Source organism: Mustela putorius, unplaced genomic scaffold (genome assembly GCF_011764305.1).
Source record: "Mustela putorius furo isolate JIRA1106 unplaced genomic scaffold, ASM1176430v1.1 tig00000487_pilon_pilon_pilon, whole genome shotgun sequence".
In the NCBI taxonomy this organism is placed as follows: Eukaryota; Metazoa; Chordata; class Mammalia; order Carnivora; family Mustelidae; genus Mustela; species Mustela putorius.
In genome coordinates, this window is record NW_025421399.1 from 266,653 (window position 1) to 291,736 (window position 25,084).

Below are 25,084 nucleotides of genomic sequence, written 5' to 3' on the forward strand. Positions count from 1 at the left end.
GCAGCAAAGCAGAGGGCTTTTCCACGGCGTGGGACCGGCCGAGACCCAAGTGGGGCAGTTCGGGGGATAACGGGATGAGTTGGAGACTCTCGTCCTCTCCTTGTTAACCCGCCAAGCCTGTTCCCCAGCGTCACTGGGTACACAGTTCTCGTTTCTCTTCCTCCCTTCTTGCCTGCGTCCGTCTACCTCCCGGTCTCCCTGCCCCCCTCCTCCTCCGCTCTTCCTTCCTCTTCCTCCTGTGTCTTCCTCTTACACAAATGTGTGCCTGTCCACCGTGGTGAAGAAGGAAATACTGGGTCTGAGAGCCGAAGACCGTAGACTGGGGATGGCGCCTTCAATATGCCAGCCGTGGATCTCGCATCTTCCTGCGCTCGGGACAACTTCTACCCAGCAGATCCGCATCTCTGGGCCTCGTGGCCGTTTTCATGGCGCAGCAGGATGGCACGCTGCCGGTGCATGCCACACCGAGAGAAATGCTCAACCAGTGCTTCTGGAGAGCCGGTTTGTAGAGATGCCAGCTCCCTTGTCGCTGAATTAGGGGAATCCCAATGAGTGTATTCCGTCCTTTCTGATCTCGCTCTCGGGTATAAGCTTCCCGTGCAAGCTGGGACCCTGGACTGACAGTGCGTCTAGCCTGCGTCGCTTTCCCGCCCTCCGGCCACTGGCATCTGCCCTCCCCAGCGAAGCTACGTGCCTGGACGCTGATCTTCAGTGTCTCTTCTGGGAGGTACCAGGCGCTGACGTGACTTTCAGCCATCTCGGTCTTGAGTTCCTGACCCCTGCAGCGGGAACCTTGAGCCCTAAGTTGAAAATTACTTCAGGAATTCAAGAAAATGTACATGAAGCATCAGGCCGGTACTTAGCAAGTAGGGAGCAGCCCAGGTCCTGTCCGTTTCTCGTTTCTCAGCACAGCTCACAATCCCCCAAGTCCTAAGAACCAGCAAGAGGCAAGTGCGGCGTTGGCAGTCTGTTGAGAGCCTCCTGGATAGCTGGTCTCCAGGGCTGGTGGGTGCCCGGGACAGAAGCCGTCCTAGCCCCTCAGAGGTCCGTCCACTGCCCGCGGGAAGTGACCCAGGGCCTTCATCTGCCCTTCCCGTCAGAGCCTGGATCCGGCCTCACATCGCTGAGCGCCGAGGCAGCGTCGTGCATGAGTGCGGGCCCAGAGGCGCCTGCCTTGGATCTGTCGGGACTCCGGTGAAGGCCCAGGCTCTTTTCTCTTTCTTCCTCCTCACGTGGGTCTCACCCCCACCCATCCCCAGAAGAGGCCCTTTGGTTTCCCTCCAGCGCTTCACGGTTCCTTCCCCAGAGGCCGGAGGTTGTTTGCTTCCCTTCAGCGCTTCCGAGCTCACGGATTACTCCAAGGCAACCCACACGCCCAGCGCAGGGGCTCTCGGTCCGTGACGCCCCCCGTCCTTCCTTTTCTCGGTGCCCTGTAGATCCTGACGCCATATCGCGTGCCAGTTGCGGAGCATGACGTGTTTGTCCCAAAACTGTCCAGGGCTCTGCACACCCCTGCCACCCCCGCTCCCCGATCCCGCCTCCCGCCGAGGTCCTGAGGACCAGGAGGCCCTCCGCAGGCTCTCCTGTCTCTGAGCGGGAGGAGTGCACGTTGGGCAGGCTGGTGCCGACCACCGCGAAAGTGCCCCAGTGTTCCCAGGAGCTCTGAAGGGCAAGGCCGCTGCCCTGACACTGGGCTGGAGGTCCCTGCGTGGTGCCACTCGGCTGTCTACCACTTTGTCCCAGATATCACCCGCATCTACAGGACAAGAGGACTTCCGCGGGCCTCAAAGACCCTCGGACCAGCATCTTGCTGGTGCTCTGGCCCAGGCTGTGGCCTAACTCGCCTGCTCGTGGGTATGTGAGCGCCCTTGAGCAAGGGCCGGAGACGTAGCCTGGCGCCTGAGTGCTTCCCTGTCAGCTCAGCTCTGGGACAGAACGTCCCTAGATTCCCTCATCCTCACATGGAGATAGGAATTTGTGGGGGCAGGCTAGGAGTCTCCAAACGGGTAATTAGTGCATGTGGGCTGTGACCTGTACAGAAACCATTAGGTCGCGCATGCCGTACGGGGACACGGACAGCGTTATGGTACGCAGATCGGTACTGGGTTTATTAAGACACTCATGTGAGAGTCCCTGTGTCTAGGGAGACATGCAGAAGGGTCCCGACAGGAAGAAATCAGCATCCAAGGACCATGAATGCACCGAGAAGGAAACCCTCCTTGCGCAGACACCAAGAGTTGCAAAAGAATGCATTTCTACCAGGTGTGAGGGGCTTTATTTCTCCAAGGTCGTCAGGCAGGCTGACCATCTTGACTGTGGAGTCAAGGCAGAGATCTTGACTCCATGTCCGCATGCATGACGCTGGCAGGGGACTCCCAAGACCCGAGGAAGAAGAGAATCAGGAGAAGTGGTCCACACTTCCTCCAGCCGATTCCCAAGGCTTTGAACAGGCAGGTGAGTAGCGGAAATGTTGGCGACTGCATGCTGGGTTTGGGCAACGTTTGGCAGTGTCCGTTTCCCCGCTGGCCAATCGGTGCTGTGTGCCGTTGTGGGTTGTTGGTGAGGCCGTTGTCAGGAGGAAGTGTGGCAGCCGCCGGACACGCAGCAGGGGTGGCCGCGGCCGCCGTGGGTCTGTGGTGGTCGTCCAGCAGGCGTTATGGCGGCGGTTTGGCTGGCAAGCAGGCTAGCAGCAGCTGGATCCACAGCCCTGGGCGAGGCATCCAGGCAAGCAGCAACAGGTGGGGTGGTAGCAGGTCCTCGTGCAGTACACAGGGGTACAGCAGGCTGGCTGACAGCAGCTGGAGCCACAGCAAGTTTGTCCGCAGCCGCTGGACCCACAGCAGCTGGGCTGACAGCAGCTGGACACACAGCAGCTGGGCCGGCAGCAGGTGGTCCTGCAGCAGGTGGTCTGGCAGCAAGTTGGGCGGCAGCAGCAAGGCTGGCAGCAGCAGGACCCACCGCAGCTGGACCCGCAGCCGCCTTGTCCACAGCCACCGCCGCACCCGCAGCAGCTGGGCTGGCAGCAGGTGGTCCTGCAGCAGGTGGTCCTGCAGCACGTAGGCTGGCAGCAAGGGGAGCAGCACGATTCGGTCATGGTGTCACAGGTGGAGGGGGAGCTTCTGTTCCGAGGTGAGTTCCTCAGATTCATTTGTCTCGTCCTCCTGTGGGGATTTTATGCACCGGGTCCCCACATTTGGACCAATGGGCATGACTTCCTTGCCCATTGTTGACATCGTTTTCCTGATGATGCGGGAATGGAAGAAGAGGAAGTTTTTTTTTTCCCCCTAATGTGAGGAATCTTTAGCAAATAAGTGCTTAACGTGTTTCTTAATTGGGGATAACTCGTGGAAACATTTCAGATGAAAACAAGGTGGCCACATCAGCATCTGCGTTCGTCCTCTATGAATTTCATCGTGTGTTACCAGTCCCACTGGCCTGGGAAGGGGTTGGCGAGTCGGCTTGGCGGTCCTTCCCCGGCGCTGGTCCCTGGCTTGCATGTAGACTGGCAGCATGCCTCGTGAGGAAGTGGCAACATGCCTAGCGATGAGCCGAAGTCATGCCTGAGCCCAAGTCGGTTTCCCCACCAAGCCTGATTCCAGACTCCCACAGGCATCTGTCTCTTGGAGCCCCCACCCCCCAGCTGCATATCCCAGTGCGATCAAAGACTCTGGGCTGCAGGATATGCGAGTTCATCTCCTCCGTCTGTGAAGGCAGAATCAAGCAGGGCGATAGAAACAGCCGCAGGACACCCAGACGAAGCAAGCAGCCGTCACCGAACTTCCTGAGAGACAGCAGTCCCGCGTCACGCAGCAAAGCAGAGGGCTTTTCCACGGCGTGGGACCGGCCGAGACCCAAGTGGGGCAGTTCGGGGGATAACGGGATGAGTTGGAGACTCTCGTCCTCTCCTTGTTAACCCGCCAAGCCTGTTCCCCAGCGTCACTGGGTACACAGTTCTCGTTTCTCTTCCTCCCTTCTTGCCTGCGTCCGTCTACCTCCCGGTCTCCCTGCCCCCCTCCTCCTCCGCTCTTCCTTCCTCTTCCTCCTGTGTCTTCCTCTTACACAAATGTGTGCCTGTCCACCGTGGTGAAGAAGGAAATACTGGGTCTGAGAGCCGAAGACCGTAGACTGGGGATGGCGCCTTCAATATGCCAGCCGTGGATCTCGCATCTTCCTGCGCTCGGGACAACTTCTACCCAGCAGATCCGCATCTCTGGGCCTCGTGGCCGTTTTCATGGCGCAGCAGGATGGCACGCTGCCGGTGCATGCCACACCGAGAGAAATGCTCAACCAGTGCTTCTGGAGAGCCGGTTTGTAGAGATGCCAGCTCCCTTGTCGCTGAATTAGGGGAATCCCAATGAGTGTATTCCGTCCTTTCTGATCTCGCTCTCGGGTATAAGCTTCCCGTGCAAGCTGGGACCCTGGACTGACAGTGCGTCTAGCCTGCCTGCGTCGCTTTCCCGCCCTCCGGCCACTGGCATCTGCCCTCCCCAGCGAAGCTACGTGCCTGGACGCTGATCTTCAGTGTCTCTTCTGGGAGTGGTACCAGGCGCTGACGTGACTTTCAGCCATCTCGGTCTTGAGTTCCTGACCCCTGCAGCGGGAACCTTGAGCCCTAAGTTGAAAATTACTTCAGGAATTCAAGAAAATGTACATGAAGCATCAGGCCGGTACTTAGCAAGTAGGGAGCAGCCCAGGTCCTGTCCGTTTCTCGTTTCTCAGCACAGCTCACAATCCCCCAAGTCCTAAGAACCAGCAAGAGGCAAGTGCGGCGTTGGCAGTCTGTTGAGAGCCTCCTGGATAGCTGGTCTCCAGGGCTGGTGGGTGCCCGGGACAGAAGCCGTCCTAGCCCCTCAGAGGTCCGTCCACTGCCCGCGGGAAGTGACCCAGGGCCTTCATCTGCCCTTCCCGTCAGAGCCTGGATCCGGCCTCACATCGCTGAGCGCCGAGGCAGCGTCGTGCATGAGTGCGGGCCCAGAGGCGCCTGCCTTGGATCTGTCGGGACTCCGGTGAAGGCCCAGGCTCTTTTCTCTTTCTTCCTCCTCACGTGGGTCTCACCCCCACCCATCCCCAGAAGAGGCCCTTTGGTTTCCCTCCAGCGCTTCACGGTTCCTTCCCCAGAGGCCGGAGGTTGTTTGCTTCCCTTCAGCGCTTCCGAGCTCACGGATTACTCCAAGGCAACCCACACGCCCAGCGCAGGGGCTCTCGGTCCGTGACGCCCCCCGTCCTTCCTTTTCTCGGTGCCCTGTAGATCCTGACGCCATATCGCGTGCCAGTTGCGGAGCATGACGTGTTTGTCCCAAAACTGTCCAGGGCTCTGCACACCCCTGCCACCCCCGCTCCCCGATCCCGCCTCCCGCCGAGGTCCTGAGGACCAGGAGGCCCTCCGCAGGCTCTCCTGTCTCTGAGCGGGAGGAGTGCACGTTGGGCAGGGCTGGTGCCGACCACCGCGAAAGTGCCCCAGTGTTCCCAGGAGCTCTGAAGGGCAAGGCCGCTGCCCTGACACTGGGCTGGAGGTCCCTGCGTGGTGCCACTCGGCTGTGTCTACCACTTTGTCCCAGATATCACCCGCATCTACAGGACAAGAGGACTTCCGCGGGCCTCAAAGACCCTCGGACCAGCATCTTGCTGGTGCTCTGGCCCAGGCTGTGGCCTAACTCGCCTGCTCGTGGGTATGTGAGCGCCCTTGAGCAAGGGCCGGAGACGTAGCCTGGCGCCTGAGTGCTTCCCTGTCAGCTCAGCTCTGGGACAGAACGTCCCTAGATTCCCTCATCCTCACATGGAGATAGGAATTTGTGGGGGCAGGCTAGGAGTCTCCAAACGGGTAATTAGTGCATGTGGGCTGTGACCTGTACAGAAACCATTAGGTCGCGCATGCCGTACGGGGACACGGACAGCGTTATGGTACGCAGATCGGTACTGGGTTTATTAAGACACTCATGTGAGAGTCCCTGTGTCTAGGGAGACATGCAGAAGGGTCCCGACAGGAAGAAATCAGCATCCAAGGACCATGAATGCACCGAGAAGGAAACCCTCCTTGCGCAGACACCAAGAGTTGCAAAAGAATGCATTTCTACCAGGTGTGAGGGGCTTTATTTCTCCAAGGTCGTCAGGCAGGCTGACCATCTTGACTGTGGAGTCAAGGCAGAGATCTTGACTCCATGTCCGCATGCATGACGCTGGCAGGGGACTCCCAAGACCCGAGGAAGAAGAGAATCAGGAGAAGTGGTCCACACTTCCTCCAGCCGATTCCCAAGGCTTTGAACAGGCAGGTGAGTAGCGGAAATGTTGGCGACTGCATGCTGGGTTTGGGCAACGTTTTGGCAGTGTCCGTTTCCCCGCTGGCCAATCGGTGCTGTGTGCCGTTGTGGGTTGTTGGTGAGGCCGTTGTCAGGAGGAAGTGTGGCAGCCGCCGGACACGCAGCAGGGGTGGCCGCGGCCGCCGTGGGTCTGTGGTGGTCGTCCAGCAGGCGTTATGGCGGCGGTTTGGCTGGCAAGCAGGCTAGCAGCAGCTGGATCCACAGCCCTGGGCGAGGCATCCAGGCAAGCAGCAACAGGTGGGGGGTGGTAGCAGGTCCTCGTGCAGTACACAGGGGTACAGCAGGCTGGCTGACAGCAGCTGGAGCCACAGCAAGTTTGTCCGCAGCCGCTGGACCCACAGCAGCTGGGCTGACAGCAGCTGGACACACAGCAGCTGGGCCGGCAGCAGGTGGTCCTGCAGCAGGTGGTCTGGCAGCAAGTTGGGCGGCAGCAGCAAGGCTGGCAGCAGCAGGACCCACCGCAGCTGGACCCGCAGCCGCCTTGTCCACAGCCACCGCCGCACCCGCAGCAGCTGGGCTGGCAGCAGGTGGTCCTGCAGCAGGTGGTCCTGCAGCACGTAGGCTGGCAGCAAGGGGAGCAGCACGATTCGGTCATGGTGTCACAGGTGGAGGGGGAGCTTCTGTTCCGAGGTGAGTTCCTCAGATTCATTTGTCTCGTCCTCCTGTGGGGATTTTATGCACCGGGTCCCCACATTTGGACCAATGGGCATGACTTCCTTGCCCATTGTTGACATCGTTTTCCTGATGATGCGGGAATGGAAGAAGAGGAAGTTTTTTTCCCCCTAATGTGAGGAATCTTTAGCAAATAAGTGCTTAACGTGTTTCTTAATTGGGGATAACTCGTGGAAACATTTCAGATGAAAACAAGGTGGCCACATCAGCATCTGCGTTCGTCCTCTATGAATTTCATCGTGTGTTACCAGTCCCACTGGCCTGGGAAGGGGTTGGCGAGTCGGCTTGGCGGTCCTTCCCCCGGCGCTGGTCCCTGGCTTGCATGTAGACTGGCAGCATGCCTCGTGAGGAAGTGGCAACATGCCTAGCGATGAGCCGAAGTCATGCCTGAGCCCAAGTCGGTTTCCCCACCAAGCCTGATTCCAGACTCCCACAGGCATCTGTCTCTTGGAGCCCCCACCCCCCAGCTGCATATCCCAGTGCGATCAAAGACTCTGGGCTGCAGGATATGCGAGTTCATCTCCTCCGTCTGTGAAGGCAGAATCAAGCAGGGCGATAGAAACAGCCGCAGGACACCCAGACGAAGCAAGCAGCCGTCACCGAACTTCCTGAGAGACAGCAGTCCCGCGTCACGCAGCAAAGCAGAGGGCTTTTCCACGGCGTGGGACCGGCCGAGACCCAAGTGGGGCAGTTCGGGGGATAACGGGATGAGTTGGAGACTCTCGTCCTCTCCTTGTTAACCCGCCAAGCCTGTTCCCCAGCGTCACTGGGTACACAGTTCTCGTTTCTCTTCCTCCCTTCTTGCCTGCGTCCGTCTACCTCCCGGTCTCCCTGCCCCCCTCCTCCTCCGCTCTTCCTTCCTCTTCCTCCTGTGTCTTCCTCTTACACAAATGTGTGCCTGTCCACCGTGGTGAAGAAGGAAATACTGGGTCTGAGAGCCGAAGACCGTAGACTGGGGATGGCGCCTTCAATATGCCAGCCGTGGATCTCGCATCTTCCTGCGCTCGGGACAACTTCTACCCAGCAGATCCGCATCTCTGGGCCTCGTGGCCGTTTTCATGGCGCAGCAGGATGGCACGCTGCCGGTGCATGCCACACCGAGAGAAATGCTCAACCAGTGCTTCTGGAGAGCCGGTTTGTAGAGATGCCAGCTCCCTTGTCGCTGAATTAGGGGAATCCCAATGAGTGTATTCCGTCCTTTCTGATCTCGCTCTCGGGTATAAGCTTCCCGTGCAAGCTGGGACCCTGGACTGACAGTGCGTCTAGCCTGCGTCGCGCTTTCCCGCCCTCCGGCCACTGGCATCTGCCCTCCCCAGCGAAGCTACGTGCCTGGACGCTGATCTTCAGTGTCTCTTCTGGGAGGTACCAGGCGCTGACGTGACTTTCAGCCATCTCGGTCTTGAGTTCCTGACCCCTGCAGCGGGAACCTTGAGCCCTAAGTTGAAAATTACTTCAGGAATTCAAGAAAATGTACATGAAGCATCAGGCCGGTACTTAGCAAGTAGGGAGCAGCCCAGGTCCTGTCCGTTTCTCGTTTCTCAGCACAGCTCACAATCCCCCAAGTCCTAAGAACCAGCAAGAGGCAAGTGCGGCGTTGGCAGTCTGTTGAGAGCCTCCTGGATAGCTGGTCTCCAGGGCTGGTGGGTGCCCGGGACAGAAGCCGTCCTAGCCCCTCAGAGGTCCGTCCACTGCCCGCGGGAAGTGACCCAGGGCCTTCATCTGCCCTTCCCGTCAGAGCCTGGATCCGGCCTCACATCGCTGAGCGCCGAGGCAGCGTCGTGCATGAGTGCGGGCCCAGAGGCGCCTGCCTTGGATCTGTCGGGACTCCGGTGAAGGCCCAGGCTCTTTTCTCTTTCTTCCTCCTCACGTGGGTCTCACCCCCACCCATCCCCAGAAGAGGCCCTTTGGTTTCCCTCCAGCGCTTCACGGTTCCTTCCCCAGAGGCCGGAGGTTGTTTGCTTCCCTTCAGCGCTTCCGAGCTCACGGATTACTCCAAGGCAACCCACACGCCCAGCGCAGGGGCTCTCGGTCCGTGACGCCCCCCGTCCTTCCTTTTCTCGGTGCCCTGTAGATCCTGACGCCATATCGCGTGCCAGTTGCGGAGCATGACGTGTTTGTCCCAAAACTGTCCAGGGCTCTGCACACCCCTGCCACCCCCGCTCCCCGATCCCGCCTCCCGCCGAGGTCCTGAGGACCAGGAGGCCCTCCGCAGGCTCTCCTGTCTCTGAGCGGGAGGAGTGCACGTTGGGCAGGCTGGTGCCGACCACCACCGCGAAAGTGCCCCAGTGTTCCCAGGAGCTCTGAAGGGCAAGGCCGCTGCCCTGACACTGGGCTGGAGGTCCCTGCGTGGTGCCACTCGGCTGTCTACCACTTTGTCCCAGATATCACCCGCATCTACAGGACAAGAGGACTTCCGCGGGCCTCAAAGACCCTCGGACCAGCATCTTGCTGGTGCTCTGGCCCAGGCTGTGGCCTAACTCGCCTGCTCGTGGGTATGTGAGCGCCCTTGAGCAAGGGCCGGAGACGTAGCCTGGCGCCTGAGTGCTTCCCTGTCAGCTCAGCTCTGGGACAGAACGTCCCTAGATTCCCTCATCCTCACATGGAGATAGGAATTTGTGGGGGCAGGCTAGGAGTCTCCAAACGGGTAATTAGTGCATGTGGGCTGTGACCTGTACAGAAACCATTAGGTCGCGCATGCCGTACGGGGACACGGACAGCGTTATGGTACGCAGATCGGTACTGGGTTTATTAAGACACTCATGTGAGAGTCCCTGTGTCTAGGGAGACATGCAGAAGGGTCCCGACAGGAAGAAATCAGCATCCAAGGACCATGAATGCACCGAGAAGGAAACCCTCCTTGCGCAGACACCAAGAGTTGCAAAAGAATGCATTTCTACCAGGTGTGAGGGGCTTTATTTCTCCAAGGTCGTCAGGCAGGCTGACCATCTTGACTGTGGAGTCAAGGCAGAGATCTTGACTCCATGTCCGCATGCATGACGCTGGCAGGGGACTCCCAAGACCCGAGGAAGAAGAGAATCAGGAGAAGTGGTCCACACTTCCTCCAGCCGATTCCCAAGGCTTTGAACAGGCAGGTGAGTAGCGGAAATGTTGGCGACTGCATGCTGGGTTTGGGCAACGTTTGGCAGTGTCCGTTTCCCCGCTGGCCAATCGGTGCTGTGTGCCGTTGTGGGTTGTTGGTGAGGCCGTTGTCAGGAGGAAGTGTGGCAGCCGCCGGACACGCAGCAGGGGTGGCCGCGGCCGCCGTGGGTCTGTGGTGGTCGTCCAGCAGGCGTTATGGCGGCGGTTTGGCTGGCAAGCAGGCTAGCAGCAGCTGGATCCACAGCCCTGGGCGAGGCATCCAGGCAAGCAGCAACAGGTGGGGTGGTAGCAGGTCCTCGTGCAGTACACAGGGGTACAGCAGGCTGGCTGACAGCAGCTGGAGCCACAGCAAGTTTGTCCGCAGCCGCTGGACCCACAGCAGCTGGGCTGACAGCAGCTGGACACACAGCAGCTGGGCCGGCAGCAGGTGGTCCTGCAGCAGGTGGTCTGGCAGCAAGTTGGGGGGCGGCAGCAGCAAGGCTGGCAGCAGCAGGACCCACCGCAGCTGGACCCGCAGCCGCCTTGTCCACAGCCACCGCCGCACCCGCAGCAGCTGGGCTGGCAGCAGGTGGTCCTGCAGCAGGTGGTCCTGCAGCACGTAGGCTGGCAGCAAGGGGGAGCAGCACGATTCGGTCATGGTGTCACAGGTGGAGGGGGAGCTTCTGTTCCGAGGTGAGTTCCTCAGATTCATTTGTCTCGTCCTCCTGTGGGGATTTTATGCACCGGGTCCCCACATTTGGACCAATGGGCATGACTTCCTTGCCCATTGTTGACATCGTTTTCCTGATGATGCGGGAATGGAAGAAGAGGAAGTTTTTTTCCCCCTAATGTGAGGAATCTTTAGCAAATAAGTGCTTAACGTGTTTCTTAATTGGGGATAACTCGTGGAAACATTTCAGATGAAAACAAGGTGGCCACATCAGCATCTGCGTTCGTCCTCTATGAATTTCATCGTGTGTTACCAGTCCCACTGGCCTGGGAAGGGGTTGGCGAGTCGGCTTGGCGGTCCTTCCCCCGGCGCTGGTCCCTGGCTTGCATGTAGACTGGCAGCATGCCTCGTGAGGAAGTGGCAACATGCCTAGCGATGAGCCGAAGTCATGCCTGAGCCCAAGTCGGTTTCCCCACCAAGCCTGATTCCAGACTCCCACAGGCATCTGTCTCTTGGAGCCCCCACCCCCCAGCTGCATATCCCAGTGCGATCAAAGACTCTGGGCTGCAGGATATGCGAGTTCATCTCCTCCGTCTGTGAAGGCAGAATCAAGCAGGGCGATAGAAACAGCCGCAGGACACCCAGACGAAGCAAGCAGCCGTCACCGAACTTCCTGAGAGACAGCAGTCCCGCGTCACGCAGCAAAGCAGAGGGCTTTTCCACGGCGTGGGACCGGCCGAGACCCAAGTGGGGCAGTTCGGGGGATAACGGGATGAGTTGGAGACTCTCGTCCTCTCCTTGTTAACCCGCCAAGCCTGTTCCCCAGCGTCACTGGGTACACAGTTCTCGTTTCTCTTCCTCCCTTCTTGCCTGCGTCCGTCTACCTCCCGGTCTCCCTGCCCCCCTCCTCCTCCGCTCTTCCTTCCTCTTCCTCCTGTGTCTTCCTCTTACACAAATGTGTGCCTGTCCACCGTGGTGAAGAAGGAAATACTGGGTCTGAGAGCCGAAGACCGTAGACTGGGGATGGCGCCTTCAATATGCCAGCCGTGGATCTCGCATCTTCCTGCGCTCGGGACAACTTCTACCCAGCAGATCCGCATCTCTGGGCCTCGTGGCCGTTTTCATGGCGCAGCAGGATGGCACGCTGCCGGTGCATGCCACACCGAGAGAAATGCTCAACCAGTGCTTCTGGAGAGCCGGTTTGTAGAGATGCCAGCTCCCTTGTCGCTGAATTAGGGGAATCCCAATGAGTGTATTCCGTCCTTTCTGATCTCGCTCTCGGGTATAAGCTTCCCGTGCAAGCTGCTGGGACCCTGGACTGACAGTGCGTCTAGCCTGCGTCGCTTTCCCGCCCTCCGGCCACTGGCATCTGCCCTCCCCAGCGAAGCTACGTGCCTGGACGCTGATCTTCAGTGTCTCTTCTGGGAGGTACCAGGCGCTGACGTGACTTTCAGCCATCTCGGTCTTGAGTTCCTGACCCCTGCAGCGGGAACCTTGAGCCCTAAGTTGAAAATTACTTCAGGAATTCAAGAAAATGTACATGAAGCATCAGGCCGGTACTTAGCAAGTAGGGAGCAGCCCAGGTCCTGTCCGTTTCTCGTTTCTCAGCACAGCTCACAATCCCCCAAGTCCTAAGAACCAGCAAGAGGCAAGTGCGGCGTTGGCAGTCTGTTGAGAGCCTCCTGGATAGCTGGTCTCCAGGGCTGGTGGGTGCCCGGGACAGAAGCCGTCCTAGCCCCTCAGAGGTCCGTCCACTGCCCGCGGGAAGTGACCCAGGGCCTTCATCTGCCCTTCCCGTCAGAGCCTGGATCCGGCCTCACATCGCTGAGCGCCGAGGCAGCGTCGTGCATGAGTGCGGGCCCAGAGGCGCCTGCCTTGGATCTGTCGGGACTCCGGTGAAGGCCCAGGCTCTTTTCTCTTTCTTCCTCCTCACGTGGGTCTCACCCCCACCCATCCCCAGAAGAGGCCCTTTGGTTTCCCTCCAGCGCTTCACGGTTCCTTCCCCAGAGGCCGGAGGTTGTTTGCTTCCCTTCAGCGCTTCCGAGCTCACGGATTACTCCAAGGCAACCCACACGCCCAGCGCAGGGGCTCTCGGTCCGTGACGCCCCCCGTCCTTCCTTTTCTCGGTGCCCTGTAGATCCTGACGCCATATCGCGTGCCAGTTGCGGAGCATGACGTGTTTGTCCCAAAACTGTCCAGGGCTCTGCACACCCCTGCCACCCCCGCTCCCCGATCCCGCCTCCCGCCGAGGTCCTGAGGACCAGGAGGCCCTCCGCAGGCTCTCCTGTCTCTGAGCGGGAGGAGTGCACGTTGGGCAGGCTGGTGCCGACCACCGCGAAAGTGCCCCAGTGTTCCCAGGAGCTCTGAAGGGCAAGGCCGCTGCCCTGACACTGGGCTGGAGGTCCCTGCGTGGTGCCACTCGGCTGTCTACCACTTTGTCCCAGATATCACCCGCATCTACAGGACAAGAGGACTTCCGCGGGCCTCAAAGACCCTCGGACCAGCATCTTGCTGGTGCTCTGGCCCAGGCTGTGGCCTAACTCGCCTGCTCGTGGGTATGTGAGCGCCCTTGAGCAAGGGCCGGAGACGTAGCCTGGCGCCTGAGTGCTTCCCTGTCAGCTCAGCTCTGGGACAGAACGTCCCTAGATTCCCTCATCCTCACATGGAGATAGGAATTTGTGGGGGCAGGCTAGGAGTCTCCAAACGGGTAATTAGTGCATGTGGGCTGTGACCTGTACAGAAACCATTAGGTCGCGCATGCCGTACGGGGACACGGACAGCGTTATGGTACGCAGATCGGTACTGGGTTTATTAAGACACTCATGTGAGAGTCCCTGTGTCTAGGGAGACATGCAGAAGGGTCCCGACAGGAAGAAATCAGCATCCAAGGACCATGAATGCACCGAGAAGGAAACCCTCCTTGCGCAGACACCAAGAGTTGCAAAAGAATGCATTTCTACCAGGTGTGAGGGGCTTTATTTCTCCAAGGTCGTCAGGCAGGCTGACCATCTTGACTGTGGAGTCAAGGCAGAGATCTTGACTCCATGTCCGCATGCATGACGCTGGCAGGGGACTCCCAAGACCCGAGGAAGAAGAGAATCAGGAGAAGTGGTCCACACTTCCTCCAGCCGATTCCCAAGGCTTTGAACAGGCAGGTGAGTAGCGGAAATGTTGGCGACTGCATGCTGGGTTTGGGCAACGTTTGGCAGTGTCCGTTTCCCCGCTGGCCAATCGGTGCTGTGTGCCGTTGTGGGTTGTTGGTGAGGCCGTTGTCAGGAGGAAGTGTGGCAGCCGCCGGACACGCAGCAGCAGGGGTGGCCGCGGCCGCCGTGGGTCTGTGGTGGTCGTCCAGCAGGCGTTATGGCGGCGGTTTGGCTGGCAAGCAGGCTAGCAGCAGCTGGATCCACAGCCCTGGGCGAGGCATCCAGGCAAGCAGCAACAGGTGGGGTGGTAGCAGGTCCTCGTGCAGTACACAGGGGTACAGCAGGCTGGCTGACAGCAGCTGGAGCCACAGCAAGTTTGTCCGCAGCCGCTGGACCCACAGCAGCTGGGCTGACAGCAGCTGGACACACAGCAGCTGGGCCGGCAGCAGGTGGTCCTGCAGCAGGTGGTCTGGCAGCAAGTTGGGCGGCAGCAGCAAGGCTGGCAGCAGCAGGACCCACCGCAGCTGGACCCGCAGCCGCCTTGTCCACAGCCACCGCCGCACCCGCAGCAGCTGGGCTGGCAGCAGGTGGTCCTGCAGCAGGTGGTCCTGCAGCACGTAGGCTGGCAGCAAGGGGAGCAGCACGATTCGGTCATGGTGTCACAGGTGGAGGGGGAGCTTCTGTTCCGAGGTGAGTTCCTCAGATTCATTTGTCTCGTCCTCCTGTGGGGATTTTATGCACCGGGTCCCCACATTTGGACCAATGGGCATGACTTCCTTGCCCATTGTTGACATCGTTTTCCTGATGATGCGGGAATGGAAGAAGAGGAAGATTTTTTTTTTTCCCCCTAATGTGAGGAATCTTTAGCAAATAAGTGCTTAACGTGTTTCTTAATTGGGGATAACTCGTGGAAACATTTCAGATGAAAACAAGGTGGCCACATCAGCATCTGCGTTCGTCCTCTATGAATTTCATCGTGTGTTACCAGTCCCACTGGCCTGGGAAGGGGTTGGCGAGTCGGCTTGGCGGTCCTTCCCCGGCGCTGGTCCCTGGCTTGCATGTAGACTGGCAGCATGCCTCGTGAGGAAGTGGCAACATGCCTAGCGATGAGCCGAAGTCATGCCTGAGCCCAAGTCGGTTTCCCCACCAAGCCTGATTCCAGACTCCCACAGGCATCTGTCTCTTGGAGCCCCCACCCCCCAGCTGCATATCCCAGTGCGATCAAAGACTCTGGGCTGCAGGATATGCGAGTTCATCTCCTCCGTCTGTGAAGGCAGAATCAAGCAGGGCGATAGAAACAGCCGCAGGACACCCAGACGAAGCAAGCAGCCGTCACCGAACTTCCTGAGAGACAGCAGTCCCGCGTCACGCAGCAAAGCAGAGGGCTTTTCCACGGCGTGGGACCGGCCGAGACCCAAGTGGGGCAGTTCGGGGGATAACGGGATGAGTTGGAGACTCTCGTCCTCTCCTTGTTAACCCGCCAAGCCTGTTCCCCAGCGTCACTGGGTACACAGTTCTCGTTTCTCTTCCTCCCTTCTTGCCTGCGTCCGTCTACCTCCCGGTCTCCCTGCCCCCCCCCTCCTCCTCCGCTCTTCCTTCCTCTTCCTCCTGTGTCTTCCTCTTACACAAATGTGTGCCTGTCCACCGTGGTGAAGAAGGAAATACTGGGGTCTGAGAGCCGAAGACCGTAGACTGGGGATGGCGCCTTCAATATGCCAGCCGTGGATCTCGCATCTTCCTGCGCTCGGGACAACTTCTACCCAGCAGATCCGCATCTCTGGGCCTCGTGGCCGTTTTCATGGCGCAGCAGGATGGCACGCTGCCGGTGCATGCCACACCGAGAGAAATGCTCAACCAGTGCTTCTGGAGAGCCGGTTTGTAGAGATGCCAGCTCCCTTGTCGCTGAATTAGGGGAATCCCAATGAGTGTATTCCGTCCTTTCTGATCTCGCTCTCGGGTATAAGCTTCCCGTGCAAGCTGGGACCCTGGACTGACAGTGCGTCTAGCCTGCGTCGCTTTCCCGCCCTCCGGCCACTGGCATCTGCCCTCCCCAGCGAAGCTACGTGCCTGGACGCTGATCTTCAGTGTCTCTTCTGGGAGGTACCAGGCGCTGACGTGACTTTCAGCCATCTCGGTCTTGAGTTCCTGACCCCTGCAGCGGGAACCTTGAGCCCTAAGTTGAAAATTACTTCAGGAATTCAAGAAAATGTACATGAAGCATCAGGCCGGTACTTAGCAAGTAGGGAGCAGCCCAGGTCCTGTCCGTTTCTCGTTTCTCAGCACAGCTCACAATCCCCCAAGTCCTAAGAACCAGCAAGAGGCAAGTGCGGCGTTGGCAGTCTGTTGAGAGCCTCCTGGATAGCTGGTCTCCAGGGCTGGTGGGTGCCCGGGACAGAAGCCGTCCTAGCCCCTCAGAGGTCCGTCCACTGCCCGCGGGAAGTGACCCAGGGCCTTCATCTGCCCTTCCCGTCAGAGCCTGGATCCGGCCTCACATCGCTGAGCGCCGAGGCAGCGTCGTGCATGAGTGCGGGCCCAGAGGCGCCTGCCTTGGATCTGTCGGGACTCCGGTGAAGGCCCAGGCTCTTTTCTCTTTCTTCCTCCTCACGTGGGTCTCACCCCCACCCATCCCCAGAAGAGGCCCTTTGGTTTCCCTCCAGCGCTTCACGGTTCCTTCCCCAGAGGCCGGAGGTTGTTTGCTTCCCTTCAGCGCTTCCGAGCTCACGGATTACTCCAAGGCAACCCACACGCCCAGCGCAGGGGCTCTCGGTCCGTGACGCCCCCCGTCCTTCCTTTTCTCGGTGCCCTGTAGATCCTGACGCCATATCGCGTGCCAGTTGCGGAGCATGACGTGTTTGTCCCAAAACTGTCCAGGGCTCTGCACACCCCTGCCCACCCCCGCTCCCCGATCCCGCCTCCCGCCGAGGTCCTGAGGACCAGGAGGCCCTCCGCAGGCTCTCCTGTCTCTGAGCGGGGGAGGAGTGCACGTTGGGCAGGCTGGTGCCGACCACCGCGAAAGTGCCCCAGTGTTCCCAGGAGCTCTGAAGGGCAAGGCCGCTGCCCTGACACTGGGCTGGAGGTCCCTGCGTGGTGCCACTCGGCTGTCTACCACTTTGTCCCAGATATCACCCGCATCTACAGGACAAGAGGACTTCCGCGGGCCTCAAGACCCTCGGACCAGCATCTTGCTGGTGCTCTGGCCCAGGCTGTGGCCTAACTCGCCTGCTCGTGGGTATGTGAGCGCCCTTGAGCAAGGGCCGGAGACGTAGCCTGGCGCCTGAGTGCTTCCCTGTCAGCTCAGCTCTGGGACAGAACGTCCCTAGATTCCCTCATCCTCACATGGAGATAGGAATTTGTGGGGGCAGGCTAGGAGTCTCCAAACGGGTAATTAGTGCATGTGGGCTGTGACCTGTACAGAAACCATTAGGTCGCGCATGCCGTACGGGGACACGGACAGCGTTATGGTACGCAGATCGGTACTGGGTTTATTAAGACACTCATGTGAGAGTCCCTGTGTCTAGGGAGACATGCAGAAGGGTCCCGACAGGAAGAAATCAGCATCCAAGGACCATGAATGCACCGAGAAGGAAACCCTCCTTGCGCAGACACCAAGAGTTGCAAAAGAATGCATTTCTACCAGGTGTGAGGGGCTTTATTTCTCCAAGGTCGTCAGGCAGGCTGACCATCTTGACTGTGGAGTCAAGGCAGAGATCTTGACTCCATGTCCGCATGCATGACGCTGGCAGGGGACTCCCAAGACCCGAGGAAGAAGAGAATCAGGAGAAGTGGTCCACACTTCCTCCAGCCGATTCCCAAGGCTTTGAACAGGCAGGTGAGTAGCGGAAATGTTGGCGACTGCATGCTGGGTTTGGGCAACGTTTGGCAGTGTCCGTTTCCCCGCTGGCCAATCGGTGCTGTGTGCCGTTGTGGGTTGTTGGTGAGGCCGTTGTCAGGAGGAAGTGTGGCAGCCGCCGGACACGCAGCAGGGGTGGCCGCGGCCGCCGTGGGTCTGTGGTGGTCGTCCAGCAGGCGTTATGGCGGCGGTTTGGCTGGCAAGCAGGCTAGCAGCAGCTGGATCCACAGCCCTGGGCGAGGCATCCAGGCAAGCAGCAGCAACAGGTGGGGTGGTAGCAGGTCCTCGTGCAGTACACAGGGGTACAGCAGGCTGGCTGACAGCAGCTGGAGCCACAGCAAGTTTGTCCGCAGCCGCTGGACCCACAGCAGCTGGGCTGACAGCAGCTGGACACACAGCAGCTGGGCCGGCAGCAGGTGGTCCTGCAGCAGGTGGTCTGGCAGCAAGTTGGGCGGCAGCAGCAAGGCTGGCAGCAGCAGGACCCACCGCAGCTGGACCCGCAGCCGCCTTGTCCACAGCCACCGCCGCACCCGCAGCAGCTGGGCTGGCAGCAGGTGGTCCTGCAGCAGGTGGTCCTGCAGCACGTAGGCTGGCAGCAAGGGGAGCAGCACGATTCGGTCATGGTGTCACAGGTGGAGGGGGAGCTTCTGTTCCGAGGTGAGTTCCTCAGATTCATTTGTCTCGTCCTCCTGTGGGGATTTTATGCACCGGGTCCCCACATTTGGACCAATGGGCATGACTTCCTTGCCCATTGTTGACATCGTTTTCCTGATGATGCGGGAATGGAAGAAGAGGAAGTTTTTTTCCCCCTAATGTGAGGAATCTTTAGCAAATAAGTGCTTAACGTGTTTCTTAATTGGGGATAACTCGTGGAAACATTTCAGATGAAAACAAGGTGGCCACATCAGCATCTGCGTTCGTCCTCTATGAATTTCATCGTGTGTTACCAGTCCCACTGGCCTGGGAAGGGGTTGGCGAGTCGGCTTGGCGGTCCTTCCCCGGCGCTGGTCCCTGGCTTGCATGTAGACTGGCAGCATGCCTCGTGAGGAAGTGGCAACATGCCTAGCGATGAGCCGAAGTCATGCCTGAGCCCAAGTCGGTTTCCCCACCAAGCCTGATTCCAGACTCCCACAGGCATCTGTCTCTTGGAGCCCCCACCCCCCAGCTGCATATCCCAGTGCGATCAAAGACTCTGGGCTGCAGGATATGCGAGTTCATCTCCTCCGTCTGTGAAGGCAGAATCAAGCAGGGCGATAGAAACAGCCGCAGGACACCCAGACGAAGCAAGCAGCCGTCACCGAACTTCCTGAGAGACAGCAGTCCCGCGTCACGCAGCAAAGCAGAGGGCTTTTCCACGGCGTGGGACCGGCCGAGACCCAAGTGGGGCAGTTCGGGGGATAACGGGATGAGTTGGAGACTCTCGTCCTCTCCTTGTTAACCCGCCAAGCCTGTTCCCCAGCGTCACTGGGTACACAGTTCTCGTTTCTCTTCCTCCCTTCTTGCCTGCGTCCGTCTACCTCCCGGTCTCCCTGCCCCCCTCCTCCTCCGCTCTTCCTTCCTCTTCCTCCTGTGTCTTCCTCTTACACAAATGTGTGCCTGTCCACCGTGGTGAAGAAGGAAATACTGGGTCTGAGAGCCGAAGACCGTAGACTGGGGATGGCGCCTTCAATATGCCAGCCGTGGATCTCGCATCTTCCTGCGCTCGGGACAACTTCTACCCAGCAGATCCGCATCTCTGGGCCTCGTGGCCGTTTTCATGGCGCAGCAGGATGGCACGCTGCCGGTGCATGCCACACCGAGAGAAATGCTCAACCAGTGCTTCTGGAGAGCCGGTTTGTAGAGATGCCAGCTCCCTTGTCGCTGAATTAGGGGAATCCCAATGAGTGTATTCCGTCCTTTCTGATCTCGCTCTCGGGTATAAGCTTCCCGTGCAAGCTGGGACCCTGGACTGACAGTGCGTCTAGCCTGCGTCGCTTTCCCGCCCTCCGGCCACTGGCATCTGCCCTCCCCAGCGAAGCTACGTGCCTGGACGCTGATCTTCAGTGTCTCTTCTGGGAGGTACCAGGCGCTGACGTGACTTTCAGCCATCTCGGTCTTGAGTTCCTGACCCCTGCAGCGGGAACCTTGAGCCCTAAGTTGAAAATTACTTCAGGAATTCAAGAAAATGTACATGAAGCATCAGGCCGGTACTTAGCAAGTAGGGAGCAGCCCAGGTCCTGTCCGTTTCTCGTTTCTCAGCACAGCTCACAATCCCCCAAGTCCTAAGAACCAGCAAGAGGCAAGTGCGGCGTTGGCAGTCTGTTGAGAGCCTCCTGGATAGCTGGTCTCCAGGGCTGGTGGGTGCCCGGGACAGAAGCCGTCCTAGCCCCTCAGAGGTCCGTCCACTGCCCGCGGGAAGTGACCCAGGGCCTTCATCTGCCCTTCCCGTCAGAGCCTGGATCCGGCCTCACATCGCTGAGCGCCGAGGCAGCGTCGTGCATGAGTGCGGGCCCAGAGGCGCCTGCCTTGGATCTGTCGGGACTCCGGTGAAGGCCCAGGCTCTTTTCTCTTTCTTCCTCCTCACGTGGGTCTCACCCCCACCCATCCCCAGAAGAGGCCCTTTGGTTTCCCTCCAGCGCTTCACGGTTCCTTCCCCAGAGGCCGGAGGTTGTTTGCTTCCCTTCAGCGCTTCCGAGCTCACGGATTACTCCAAGGCAACCCACACGCCCAGCGCAGGGGCTCTCGGTCCGTGACGCCCCCCGTCCTTCCTTTTCTCGGTGCCCTGTAGATCCTGACGCCATATCGCGTGCCAGTTGCGGAGCATGACGTGTTTGTCCCAAAACTGTCCAGGGCTCTGCACACCCCTGCCACCCCCGCTCCCCGATCCCGCCTCCCGCCGAGGTCCTGAGGACCAGGAGGCCCTCCGCAGGCTCTCCTGTCTCTGAGCGGGAGGAGTGCACGTTGGGCAGGCTGGTGCCGACCACCGCGAAAGTGCCCCAGTGTTCCCAGGAGCTCTGAAGGGCAAGGCCGCTGCCCTGACACTGGGCTGGAGGTCCCTGCGTGGTGCCACTCGGCTGTCTACCACTTTGTCCCAGATATCACCCGCATCTACAGGACAAGAGGACTTCCGCGGGCCTCAAAGACCCTCGGACCAGCATCTTGCTGGTGCTCTGGCCCAGGCTGTGGCCTAACTCGCCTGCTCGTGGGTATGTGAGCGCCCTTGAGCAAGGGCCGGAGACGTAGCCTGGCGCCTGAGTGCTTCCCTGTCAGCTCAGCTCTGGGACAGAACGTCCCTAGATTCCCTCATCCTCACATGGAGATAGGAATTTGTGTGGGGGCAGGCTAGGAGTCTCCAAACGGGTAATTAGTGCATGTGGGCTGTGACCTGTACAGAAACCATTAGGTCGCGCATGCCGTACGGGGACACGGACAGCGTTATGGTACGCAGATCGGTACTGGGTTTATTAAGACACTCATGTGAGAGTCCCTGTGTCTAGGGAGACATGCAGAAGGGTCCCGACAGGAAGAAATCAGCATCCAAGGACCATGAATGCACCGAGAAGGAAACCCTCCTTGCGCAGACACCAAGAGTTGCAAAAGAATGCATTTCTACCAGGTGTGAGGGGCTTTATTTCTCCAAGGTCGTCAGGCAGGCTGACCATCTTGACTGTGGAGTCAAGGCAGAGATCTTGACTCCATGTCCGCATGCATGACGCTGGCAGGGGACTCCCAAGACCCGAGGAAGAAGAGAATCAGGAGAAGTGGTCCACACTTCCTCCAGCCGATTCCCAAGGCTTTGAACAGGCAGGTGAGTAGCGGAAATGTTGGCGACTGCATGCTGGGTTTGGGCAACGTTTGGCAGTGTCCGTTTCCCCGCTGGCCAATCGGTGCTGTGTGCCGTTGTGGGTTGTTGGTGAGGCCGTTGTCAGGAGGAAGTGTGGCAGCCGCCGGACACGCAGCAGGGGTGGCCGCGGCCGCCGTGGGTCTGTGGTGGTCGTCCAGCAGGCGTTATGGCGGCGGTTTGGCTGGCAAGCAGGCTAGCAGCAGCTGGATCCACAGCCCTGGGCGAGGCATCCAGGCAAGCAGCAACAGTGGGGGGGTGGTAGCAGGTCCTCGTGCAGTACACAGGGGTACAGCAGGCTGGCTGACAGCAGCTGGAGCCACAGCAAGTTTGTCCGCAGCCGCTGGACCCACAGCAGCTGGGCTGACAGCAGCTGGACACACAGCAGCTGGGCCGGCAGCAGGTGGTCCTGCAGCAGGTGGTCTGGCAGCAAGTTGGGCGGCAGCAGCAAGGCTGGCAGCAGCAGGACCCACCGCAGCTGGACCCGCAGCCGCCTTGTCCACAGCCACCGCCGCACCCGCAGCAGCTGGGCTGGCAGCAGGTGGTCCTGCAGCAGGTGGTCCTGCAGCACGTAGGCTGGCAGCAAGGGGAGCAGCACGATTCGGTCATGGTGTCACAGGTGGAGGGGGAGCTTCTGTTCCGAGGTGAGTTCCTCAGATTCATTTGTCTCGTCCTCCTGTGGGGATTTTATGCACCGGGTCCCCACATTTGGACCAATGGGCATGACTTCCTTGCCCATTGTTGACATCGTTTTCCTGATGATGCGGGAATGGAAGAAGAGGAAGTTTTTTTCCCCCTAATGTGAGGAATCTTTAGCAAATAAGTGCTTAACGTGTTTCTTAATTGGGGATAACTCGTGGAAACATTTCAGATGAAAACAAGGTGGCCACATCAGCATCTGCGTTCGTCCTCTATGAATTTCATCGTGTGTTACCAGTCCCACTGGCCTGGGAAGGGGTTGGCGAGTCGGCTTGGCGGTCCTTCCCCGGCGCTGGTCCCTGGCTTGCATGTAGACTGGCAGCATGCCTCGTGAGGAAGTGGCAACATGCCTAGCGATGAGCCGAAGTCATGCCTGAGCCCAAGTCGGTTTCCCCACCAAGCCTGATTCCAGACTCCCACAGGCATCTGTCTCTTGGAGCCCCCACCCCCCAGCTGCATATCCCAGTGCGATCAAAGACTCTGGGCTGCAGGATATGCGAGTTCATCTCCTCCGTCTGTGAAGGCAGAATCAAGCAGGGCGATAGAAACAGCCGCAGGACACCCAGACGAAGCAAGCAGCCGTCACCGAACTTCCTGAGAGACAGCAGTCCCGCGTCACGCAGCAAAGCAGAGGGCTTTTCCACGGCGTGGGACCGGCCGAGACCCAAGTGGGGCAGTTCGGGGGATAACGGGATGAGTTGGAGACTCTCGTCCTCTCCTTGTTAACCCGCCAAGCCTGTTCCCCAGCGTCACTGGGTACACAGTTCTCGTTTCTCTTCCTCCCTTCTTGCCTGCGTCCGTCTACCTCCCGGTCTCCCTGCCCCCCTCCTCCTCCGCTCTTCCTTCCTCTTCCTCCTGTGTCTTCCTCTTACACAAATGTGTGCCTGTCCACCGTGGTGAAGAAGGAAATACTGGGTCTGAGAGCCGAAGACCGTAGACTGGGGATGGCGCCTTCAATATGCCAGCCGTGGATCTCGCATCTTCCTGCGCTCGGGACAACTTCTACCCAGCAGATCCGCATCTCTGGGCCTCGTGGCCGTTTTCATGGCGCAGCAGGATGGCACGCTGCCGGTGCATGCCACACCGAGAGAAATGCTCAACCAGTGCTTCTGGAGAGCCGGTTTGTAGAGATGCCAGCTCCCTTGTCGCTGAATTAGGGGAATCCCAATGAGTGTATTCCGTCCTTTCTGATCTCGCTCTCGGGTATAAGCTTCCCGTGCAAGCTGGGACCCTGGACTGACAGTGCGTCTAGCCTGCGTCGCTTTCCCGCCCTCCGGCCACTGGCATCTGCCCTCCCCAGCGAAGCTACGTGCCTGGACGCTGATCTTCAGTGTCTCTTCTGGGAGGTACCAGGCGCTGACGTGACTTTCAGCCATCTCGGTCTTGAGTTCCTGACCCCTGCAGCGGGAACCTTGAGCCCTAAGTTGAAAATTACTTCAGGAATTCAAGAAAATGTACATGAAGCATCAGGCCGGTACTTAGCAAGTAGGGAGCAGCCCAGGTCCTGTCCGTTTCTCGTTTCTCAGCACAGCTCACAATCCCCCAAGTCCTAAGAACCAGCAAGAGGCAAGTGCGGCGTTGGCAGTCTGTTGAGAGCCTCCTGGATAGCTGGTCTCCAGGGCTGGTGGGTGCCCGGGACAGAAGCCGTCCTAGCCCCTCAGAGGTCCGTCCACTGCCCGCGGGAAGTGACCCAGGGCCTTCATCTGCCCTTCCCGTCAGAGCCTGGATCCGGCCTCACATCGCTGAGCGCGCCGAGGCAGCGTCGTGCATGAGTGCGGGCCCAGAGGCGCCTGCCTTGGATCTGTCGGGACTCCGGTGAAGGCCCAGGCTCTTTTCTCTTTCTTCCTCCTCACGTGGGTCTCACCCCCACCCATCCCCAGAAGAGGCCCCTTTGGTTTCCCTCCAGCGCTTCACGGTTCCTTCCCCAGAGGCCGGAGGTTGTTTGCTTCCCTTCAGCGCTTCCGAGCTCACGGATTACTCCAAGGCAACCCACACGCCCAGCGCAGGGGCTCTCGGTCCGTGACGCCCCCCGTCCTTCCTTTTCTCGGTGCCCTGTAGATCCTGACGCCATATCGCGTGCCAGTTGCGGAGCATGACGTGTTTGTCCCAAAACTGTCCAGGGCTCTGCACACCCCTGCCCACCCCGCTCCCCGATCCCGCCTCCCGCCGAGGTCCTGAGGACCAGGAGGCCCTCCGCAGGCTCTCCTGTCTCTGAGCGGGAGGAGTGCACGTTGGGCAGGCTGGTGCCGACCACCGCGAAAGTGCCCCAGTGTTCCCAGGAGCTCTGAAGGGCAAGGCCGCTGCCCTGACACTGGGCTGGAGGTCCCTGCGTGGTGCCACTCGGCTGTCTACCACTTTGTCCCAGATATCACCCGCATCTACAGGACAAGAGGACTTCCGCGGGCCTCAAAGACCCTCGGACCAGCATCTTGCTGGTGCTCTGGCCCAGGCTGTGGCCTAACTCGCCTGCTCGTGGGTATGTGAGCGCCCTTGAGCAAGGGCCGGAGACGTAGCCTGGCGCCTGAGTGCTTCCCTGTCAGCTCAGCTCTGGGACAGAACGTCCCTAGATTCCCTCATCCTCACATGGAGATAGGAATTTGTGGGGGCAGGCTAGGAGTCTCCAAACGGGTAATTAGTGCATGTGGGCTGTGACCTGTACAGAAACCATTAGGTCGCGCATGCCGTACGGGGACACGGACAGCGTTATGGTACGCAGATCGGTACTGGGTTTATTAAGACACTCATGTGAGAGTCCCTGTGTCTAGGGAGACATGCAGAAGGGTCCCGACAGGAAGAAATCAGCATCCAAGGACCATGAATGCACCGAGAAGGAAA

General features: G+C 59.5%; 1 protein-coding gene and 1 pseudogene across 1 annotated transcript; both read right to left on the bottom strand.

Annotated features, from left to right (window-relative positions):
* Positions 1–2,095: 2,095 nt before the first annotated feature.
* On the bottom strand, positions 2,096–3,121 carry LOC123392273 (keratin-associated protein 9-2-like). The gene has a single exon (XM_045080682.1). It carries the CDS (start codon positions 3,092–3,094, stop codon positions 2,684–2,686), a length of 411 nt encoding a protein of 136 aa, XP_044936617.1. The 5' UTR covers positions 3,095–3,121; the 3' UTR covers positions 2,096–2,683.
* A 6,904-nt stretch (positions 3,122–10,025) lies between these two features.
* On the bottom strand, positions 10,026–10,725 carry LOC123392262 (annotated as a pseudogene).
* Positions 10,726–25,084: the final 14,359 nt, after the last annotated feature.

What these genes read in the sequence shown, in the direction of transcription:
- LOC123392273 (XM_045080682.1), bottom strand. Translation starts at nt 3,094, where the DNA reads ATGACCGAATCGTGCTGCTCCCCTTGCTGCCAGCCTACGTGCTGCAGG.